Raw genomic sequence first — 9,695 nt, forward strand, 5'->3', positions numbered from 1 at the left:
TTCTGGCAGTCTTGACTTCGCTCAAAAGTTTTCTTTTTAATTTATACGAGCACACAAGTCTGCACTGGCGTGCCCTTTCAAGGAGTTCAGCAGAGCGAGATGCTGATGCACAACAAATTATTTTCTGTTGTCATTAAAAGAAAACAAGAACAAGATGACTTTTTAGTGTTAACCATTAGAGATACTTTTAGATTATATGGTGAGGTGCATGCTTACTTGCCACACATACTTTTAAGGATTATGTTAAGTAAATAAAGACAATACGTCATTACATTTCTCTATTAGATATGACAAAATGATCCCCGTAGATAAAAACAAACAAACAGTTTAACATGACAGTGAACATTGGCTTGATCTCAGCAGAATGAAGTTGACAACCACCACTGAGTTCTCACATGAAATTAATTCTTAACAATCACTTTAAATACTGACGAGGTGCAAACGATATGTTGCTTAAATGAAACAAAAGGGAATATTTTTATTACAGTTGTCAAAAATAGTCTATTCACCACACCACTGTTATTCTTGCCCACTCACAAGTTACATAAATGATTTCACTGCTCCACAACCCACTCAATGTTTCACTGGGCACTGCGCAAGACAGATAATTCATGCATGTTTCTCTGTATGCGTCTCAAGGGTCTTAAGTCAGTTAAAAGTAAATTAAATCCACTTGCAGAAAAAGTTGACTACGTGCAATGCAAATTAGATTTCGGAGAGGCTGGAGCAATAATTTGGAGACTAAATTATAAGCGCACGTCCATTGTTTCATTTTTTTTTTTTATCACAAATTGGACAAAATGGAATGAAATTTAGCTCCTACTGTGATAGAGAACAAAGAAGGGCTGATATAGTTCTGATATGCTGGAGAGACAATAGTGAGCGAAACATTTCTGCATCAGTGTATGGAGAGTGTAATGTATTGCTTGAGTGCTGACAGAAATCATAACAAATGGCAAAGATATAGAGTTGTGACAAATGCTTTTATTTTCTATTCCAAGGAAGGGCTTTGTGTATTCAGCTAGCAGAGATAAGAACAACAACAACCACCATGATAATAACAAAAACAACACTACTAATATTTATTGGATTACTGCTACTATTATTATGATGATCATTATTATTATTAGGGCCCGACTGATTTGGATTTTTTTGAGGCTTATGCTGATTTTTGGCAGGAAAAAAAAAGATACTGATTACCAATTAAGCAATTAATTAAACAACTAAATTAAAAAAAAATATTATATATATATATATTATTATTATTATTATATTATATTGCATACAACAACATTAGCCCCTTCCCAATGCGTCGATTACACACATTTTTTTCAACAAAAAATATGTCATATTTAATACATTTATGTTTGATTTATGTTGCACTATTTTTTCCATTCTTATTGTTTTTTTTTTGTTTTTTTTTTTTTAAACAAACCATGAATTTAGGTTGTGAGTAAATAGTGATATCCAGGTCAACTGTCTGCACAAATTGTATTGTGTTTGTCAAAATTAACATTTGTTTTGTTTTGAATGACAAGTCCATTTATTTATTTATTTTTTTTAAAGAGCTCAGAATTGTTCATTCGGTAGTCTTACCGATTCAACGTCTTATCATCATTGGTCTTTTTTTTTTTTTTTTTTTTTTTTGTGTGCGTGCGTTTGCGTGTGTGCGTTTGCGTGTGTGCGTTTGCGTGCGTGCGTGCGCGTGCAAATACGTATAAATTTCAATGACAAGTCCATTGAATGACTATCAACAAATTTAACATATTCAGTGTTTCAAGGTTAATAAGAGTAAATGATAAGATCAGTGTTACTCTTGTACAATTACTGTAAATTGTTAGAATATATAAAGGTAAAAATAATAACCAAACATCAGCCATTTGACCGATTTTTTTTTTGGACTGTTTAGGGCTATAATCGGCCAATTTAATTGGCCAGCCAATTAATCGATCAGGCCCTAATTATTATTATTGTTTTTTAAATAACATAAAAGCTCAAGATGAAGTGGAGATTGAAGAGCAAGGCTGCTTCCGCCTCTTCAAGTATCTTGTCGACTTCTTTCACCTACCACCTCGGCCAATCTCTGACCTTACTGTTCCTTCTTTCACTTAATAAGGAAACTGAAAGACAAGGAAGGGTTTGTTATATAAGACAGGCAAAGACAGACAGAGAAGGACAAAGTACAGCAAGTCATGAGATTGTACTGACAAAAGGAACACAGAGGTCACACTGTATTTAGGTTGAAAATGTATTGCAGGTTACATTGATTATTCTTTGTAAAATAGTTGAATATGTCGCAACACATAAAGGCGAAACACCAAATGCACATTTGATCACAAATTTGATGATACTCAGCAACAGAAAAGCACTCCTGGTAGCACTTTCGCTAACAGCACCACAATTGAAGACTTATTGGCTCAAAACATCCCTTTCTGAAGCCATAGCTGAGTTCCCTCGGTGCATTTATTCCGCTTGGTAAAAACATTCATTAGATTTAAAAGTCCTTCTAGCGAGCTGGAACAAAGAGCTGTGGTAGTTTTTAAAGCAACATGTGTCAAGAGGATTCAACCCCACTTGACTCAAAATTGGCAATTATTTCACATCTTTGCTTTTCTATGTTTTCATGTGTCCAGTACTGTTTGGTCAAACAGTGTTGACCTCTCGGTGAAGTCCTATTAAATTGAAGGGTCTCTCTTTGAATGCATTCACTTACAGTATGTTCAGGATTATATTCAGGAGGGAGGAACATTTTTCAATTTTGACTAACCGCATGCTAGTCCAAGCTTGATAAAAAATAGTTTGGTTACTGTAGTTACCTGTAAGGGTATCCATGATACTTGGACCTGAAAATGGAAAGCAGGAAGCTGAAGAAAAACACGACCAGTCCAAGGCCAACCAGGCAGATAACTGCAAAGGAATCAAACGGATACATTGAAAGATTTCTTGTAAGACTTTGAAAGAGCTGAACTGGACATTAGAATTTCGCTTTATAAAATGTCCCCATTTCATACATGAACAACAGGCTTCCCGAAAGCTCAATGATTATGTTGTCTCAATTTTCATGTCCTGACCTCTTGCCAATCATCAGTCTGTTTTTTCTGCAGATTATCTTTTCATTTCCTTGGTGGCCTTTATTAAGATTCAACTGCACAAGCATTGCCTTTTGTGTTTACACCTTGCGTAGGCAAAGAAATACAGGGTGTTCCAAAATGGTTGACCCCATTTGGTAGGCCAATAATTTTGACAATTTTCATTGGAATGACCTCAAATTTTCACAGATTGTGTAGAAACGTTTCAAGTTTTTGCATATAACGTTTGGCATTTCTAGCTTTTCAGGTTAAGAAATGCCATTCACTTTAAAAGAAGAGGCATTTTGTGTGTTAGAGTATGCTCGGACTCAGTCACCGAAGACTTCTTCACAAATTTTGCAAAGAAGGCACCAACTACAAAACAAATTAGGACTTTGCACCAAAAAATTCAAGAAAAGGGCCCTTTTTGGCACGAGCTCGAATACCGACTCGACGTGTGCCGAGTCACAGGCGGCGCTCATATTGAACATTTATGAAAATCTATCATAGAACCAACAAATATTTGTACTTTTCTTTGTAAATTTAACCAATAAAACTTACGACCTTCAACATAAAGTGTATTTAGTTTCATTAATTAAGATCCATCAAGTAGTTTCCGAGATATGGGCATTTAGAATGGGGTCCACCATTTTTGAACACCCTGTATATCAATCCTCTATCACTACCAACATATTTTGTGAAATGGAGATTAGAATAAAAACCTAAATCAGAGCTAAAATCGATCAATGGATTGGTAGTGTTTAAGTTTGCAAGTTTATGTACGTCATGTGATTTCTTCTTGTTATCATTTCATACTAACTATGTTGAAAAAGTGGTCAGATGAATATGAGCAATATGAATTCACATGTATAATGGTACGTAGGGTGTTCCACAGGGTTCAATTCTGGGGCCTCTGCTGTTTTCATTGTATTTGGTGCCCCTGCGTTCCATCTTAAGAAAACAGCGGTAGTTGTTTTAAAGTTGAGTTGAGTGATGGGAGTCAGCGTTCTTACTGCATGATTTGCAATGGCAAGTAACAACAATAAAGGAACACTTCCATAAGAACCACTGATGTATAGTACCTAAAAAATATTTGCATTATTTTCATGGATATTTACAAGCGTGGCTAACATGTTTACAATGTATTAAATAACTACAAGATGTATGGTTCTCATAGATGTAATCTGTAATTGTGAGTTAGTTGCTACATCAAGCAAAGAAAACAACTATAAGGGGAAAACAATTAAAATTGGATTAAGCACCAACATGATATTCCAACCTGGAGGGATAGTGGCGGTCATCTTTCACAAATCCCAACACTGACTTATTACTTACACTACGTTAATTAAAAATCACAATATAACGACACAGACAAATATAATTTTTCCCGCAGGCATGGGCTAGCAAATATAAAGTCATCTTATTAAGAAGATAAATATAATGAACTCTTGTACAATAGAGACATTAGATGCCACAGCAGGATATTGTTTGTTGCTGCACTGCTTGTTACTATAAATGATGTATAAGATGTGTGTTAATGATGTCTACATTATTCATCTTTTAACAAACAGCACATATTGATGTTGAACTACACACAATTGAGCTCAATAAACCCAATGTTAATGTAAAAATGTTAGGCATGTGTTAACCATATATGGTATTTTTAAAAACACTTTTATTTAACCAGGAATGTCCCATTGAGATTAAAACCTCTTACAGATTATTAACATCTGGGTGGAAATGATGTGCGTATGTGTTCATTGAGCCCCCCCCCCCCATTTTAGATATGATGAACTCTAACACGAACATAAAACTTAGTAATTTTAAGTCATCATACATAACTGCAAATGGGAGTTTGAGTAAGGGGCAAATTACGACAAATGGAACAAGCACAAACTTTTTCTTTTGTAGCAATTATGCACATGGAAACATTGTTTCAAATTAATTCACTTGTCGATTCATCTATGTCGAGAATTTTGTACTGCTAGTCTTGTCTGACTGTCAACCATACTTATTTTGAAAGGATCATTGAGTATCACTTGATTTAATTTATGTACGTAATACAGCATGTGAACCACTACAATACTAATGGCCAATTCAATGAGAATTCATTAAATTGTTCCTAAATCTACAAATAATCAATGTAATTGACATAAATAATCAATGTAATCAGCAAAATTTATATGTATGTATGTATTTAGTCGGGACGCAACCGACCCCAAATCCGGTTAGAGAACATTTCATAAGCTTGACTTATTTTGCAAAAGTATTTCATTCTTCTTGGCACTGCAATGTTGGATGGAGAAGATCAATTTACCTCTATTTTCAGATGCCTTCAGAGTTTTTGTTTTCTCTTGTGAAAATCTTGGCTTTAGCCTCAAATTGTGAACACAACAGTAAAGGTTTTCTCTGAGGACTTTATAGTTTCTGTCTATCTTTAAAGTTCCCACGTTGGATGCCTGAACTTTCACAAATGATGATATTAATGAGATTACTGTGAGCGCCTCTCCTCAAATGGCACCCAAATTGAAGCCAAATAATTTTCATTTTTCTTTGATCTTGCTTCTCTAGGTCAGAGAATAGCTCTGATGCCTTTTGGAGAGAGAGAAAAAAAAAATCAAACAGGCTTTCATGTGTCCTTTAAAGTGAAAAATTGCGTTAGTAGAATGGTCGTTCTTGCGTAAGGTTGAACAGTCTGGTAGATAGGAATGTTGTTCATAGTGACCAATGGTTGTCATGTCTTTACTTTAACACCCAATCTTTTCTTACACCCAATTCACACTGACTGCAGAACGGACGTGGTGCATTTTCCATACGGCAGCCGAACGGACGCCGCAAGAATAGAAAGCATTCGAGTCTGCGTGTCAATTCACACCAGCTGCAGTGCTGTGCGCATGAGGTACGGAACGGATGCAGCGCTGCGGAAGGTTTCCGCAACCGTTTTATTTTTTCGGGATTCCGCATGCGAATTTTCATGAAGCTAAAGAAATTACAGGAAGTCGGGCGTCGGCATCAAGGTAAATCCGGTATATTTCAAAATAAAACAGTTTACGAACTCGTTTATTGGCGGGAGGGAAGCTAGCTAACATAGCATGACATGAGTCGGACATTTAAAAGACAAAAAACAAGTTCAGAATAAATTAAATATGACAAGATAACACTATTGGGACACCATGGTAGAAGAGCCATGGTAGAAGTCCCAGAAATAATGTCCAAAAAGCATATCGATGTGACAACTGGCAAGCGTGGCTATTGTTTACAAATGGGACTCTATATACACAGTTCTTATCACATGAATTCAACTCTCCAGCGTGAATCCCCGTGATCTTGTGGTCTGGTGGGTGCAGATTTCTGGACACGGACACCCGGACACGGACAGCTCACGCAACGCACACGCTGTGAATTGCAGTCCGTCCGTTCTGCAGTCAGTGTGAATTGGGCGTTAGGGTGCTTGAATTCAAAAGAATATTTGTGGCTCCTATGTTAGTAAGTAAGTAAGTAGGTAAGCTTGAACGACTGTTGTGAAAAACTTGTCACTGTGCAGGCCACTTGAATATTTAACTCAAAACCAACTAAAGTTAGAGTATTTGTTGTAGAACCTTACTAAGATGTATATACTCCTTATGTACTGTACAACCAAATATCTGCAATTGGTTTCCTTCACAGCTTTTTGAGTTATGACTACTGAAATAAAATTCATGAATCATGAAACGTGGCATGTGTTAGACGCACTGTTATGCCAATTATGATGTTTGTCTTGATGTTGACAATGGCATGGGAGATGTATATCGGAAATGGGACAATGGCAATTTTGGGGCATATCATTCATAGACAATCTGTAAATGCTACTCAAGTAAAATTGATGTACAAACATTAACATAAGCTAGTGAGCACAAAATATACCGTAAGAGGCAGCTCGGAAAACATGCATTAAGAAGAGGTGGGTATAATGTCAATATTGACGGAAGGCCAACGAAATGATGGACGCCCATTTTGTTAACGACTAACAAATGAAAAACTTGACGGGTTTTCGTCTGTCAATGTAATCATCAATCCGTCATAGTATTCGTCAAACCATCAAGGGTGGAACGCCCATTTCGCTGATGAATGACGGATTGACTATTTCAATGCAGTTAGTCTTAAAATATTGATGATGATAGAAGAAGGGACGATTGACGGATGATCAAAAATTATTGATATACCCACCCCATGTTAAAAGGTAGCTTAGAGTAGTTGAAAACGTACTAATTTTGTCTATTCAGTCAAGACCAGCAAGAGAAAAAGCTAATGAAGTATCCTAACAAATGACTCAGAAAAGAATGTCACAGTCAGTGAGTAACATTTATTTTATCCCCTTTATTTTATCACCTCTAAAACATTTTGACCATTCACAAAAGTTTACGAAGGGCAAACTGCATGTTAATGACTTATTAATGCGTATCCTCAGTCTCCACTTTTTAGCCTTGCTACACATTATCTGCAATAGTGATGATGTGGTCGTCAACAAGAAGTAAACAAATAATAAAAATCCGATCAGTAAAGGTAGTCTTTACTTACTTCTCCTCTTGCCAACATCCCCCTTGGAGGTAGCAGCTTCATTCAGCAGCACCATCCCCATTGTGATGGCAGCATCTGTGCAATGGTTGTCATGGAAACCATACACTCAGTCTTATACAGTATACTGCCCCAAGAAACGGATGGAAATACACTAAGAGCCACGCTTAACAAATTTCCGAGACCGTCGGTCGCAGATACGGTTCCTGCTCACATTTACTAGATGTACACATACTAACAGTGATAAACATACAATATAAGGCAATTCAGCAAAAATGCCCAAACCTAAACATGTGTAATATTTAGTGGAATTAAAACAGATATCTATACATTCTTCAAAATATTCTAAATTGAAACAAAATATAAAACAAAACACAAAAAAATCTACACTTGTCCTAGTGCAAAAGTGCCTGTGTGATCATTTCAATTAAGTTGTTAATGAGATAAACGGACGAAATAAAACTGGTGAGCATAGGCAAGCAAATGTAGCGCTGCCGCAGGTGCGACCTTGCGCCGGTTATTTGCCGTGAGGACAAACACAATGGTTCAGAGTGAATGGCATCATTAGCCACCACATATAGAAACGCAAAATGCAAGTACACACCAGTGCACAAGCAGACAGAAGTAGTCAAACATCGACTCAACTTCTACTTCAAACAAGTTACAGACTCAGCCCATCATTGAGTGTGGAATTTAGAATAAATGAAAGACGGAGGTTCGAAACGGACAATTCTGTCTTTGTACAATGTGGCTGAGGAGTTAACCTCCCTGTGGAGAGAAGGTCTGATGACCAAGCTTTCATTTGGCGTAAACAAATACAGCTGACAGTATTTGGATGTTTCAGAAATAAAAAAAATAAAAAAAAAGGTGACGTAGCAAATTAAGAAACAAACAAAGTGTGGCGAATCAAATACATTTGCTGACCAAATGAGCTGTCGTACGCCGCACGGGACGTTTAACTGATTTGCAATTTTCTGCAAACTAGATGTATGCAAGCAAACATATTGACTAAAGGATACTCAGGAGAAGGATGATGTGAGACTCGGCCACAAACTGAGCCTGACTGCTGCCATGGATGTAACTCTGTAAGAGAAACACAAGGTGAGTGATAGTAAGTAGTAAGGTTAAATAAAATAAAATAAACAAGATTGAACTGCAACCACCTTCAATGGCTGCTTTATTGTAGGAGGATAAAAACAATTGGTTTAAGCTCAGTCAGCTGACTTCATCACTGAAGAGTATAGAATGCAATAATCCCTAAATTGTAAATACATCTCAATATTAAAAGTCTACATTTTACATCTTGATTGCTTTCCACTTTTTTTAACAGCCATACAAGGCGTGAGTTATATTACTGACCAAACACTTGTGGGTTGTTATGACTGAAGAAATGCACCCTGAGACCTTCACCAAAGCAATGAACCCTATGTTTATCATTTTTAAAGATTGGGACTCACTTCCTCATTCGGATTGGTCCGCTGTGGCTCCATTTTAGAGATGTTTCCATGGCCTCCTGGAGGCTGTTTTAAAGTTTAAAATCTTGTACCTCCACAATTTACAAGAACTTAATTGTACATAAGTAGATACATGTTTATTGGGACTGCAAGGAGGCTCTAGGTCTAAATGAGTAGACTGATGTTTGACTGATTTGACTGAGATGTCAAATTGATATCTTAGTTGAAATTTGGTCTAAGTGGTTTATCTACAATAGACTTTAATGGTTAACTCTCAGTTTGTATAACAATAATATACCCATAGTGGATGCATATCTTCAAGCTTGTTCGCAAAGGAGGAGAATTGATATAGACATAGGAGCATATTGATGCACAGTCTTTCTGGACTAAATGTCAGCTGAGTCATGGATCCTTCCTTGCTGCTTGGTCTATTGGTGTTTGTGGACCTATTTGTGTTATCTTAAAAAAAAAAAAAACAAAAAAAAAAACAGCAACAATAAAAAGTACATGAAAAGACCATGTTACATATTTTGTAATGCTGCATTTTTATTATCAATATATTTAACTAAAAGTATTATTAAATTTCTAGACTACTGTACGTATGTGAATTTAAGCAGCA

General features: G+C 36.3%; 1 protein-coding gene across 1 annotated transcript in view; it reads right to left on the reverse strand.

The window, feature by feature from the left end:
• Positions 1–964: 964 nt before the first annotated feature.
• Positions 965–9,695, reverse strand: part of LOC144020562 (dolichyl-diphosphooligosaccharide--protein glycosyltransferase subunit TUSC3) — a 58,180-nt gene continuing 49,449 nt past the window's right edge. Inside the window, exons 7-10 of the mRNA XM_077524171.1 lie at positions 8,642–8,705; positions 7,626–7,700; positions 2,817–2,907; positions 965–2,120 (exon numbers count right to left, since the gene is read on the reverse strand). Coding sequence (XP_077380297.1) covers positions 2,105–2,120; positions 2,817–2,907; positions 7,626–7,700; positions 8,642–8,705 — 246 coding nt within the window. The 3' untranslated portion in view covers positions 965–2,104. The remainder of the gene's footprint in view (positions 2,121–2,816; positions 2,908–7,625; positions 7,701–8,641; positions 8,706–9,695) is intronic.

The sequence above is a fragment of the Festucalex cinctus genome, chromosome 6 (assembly GCF_051991245.1).
Source record: "Festucalex cinctus isolate MCC-2025b chromosome 6, RoL_Fcin_1.0, whole genome shotgun sequence".
Classification (NCBI taxonomy): domain Eukaryota; kingdom Metazoa; phylum Chordata; class Actinopteri; order Syngnathiformes; family Syngnathidae; genus Festucalex; species Festucalex cinctus.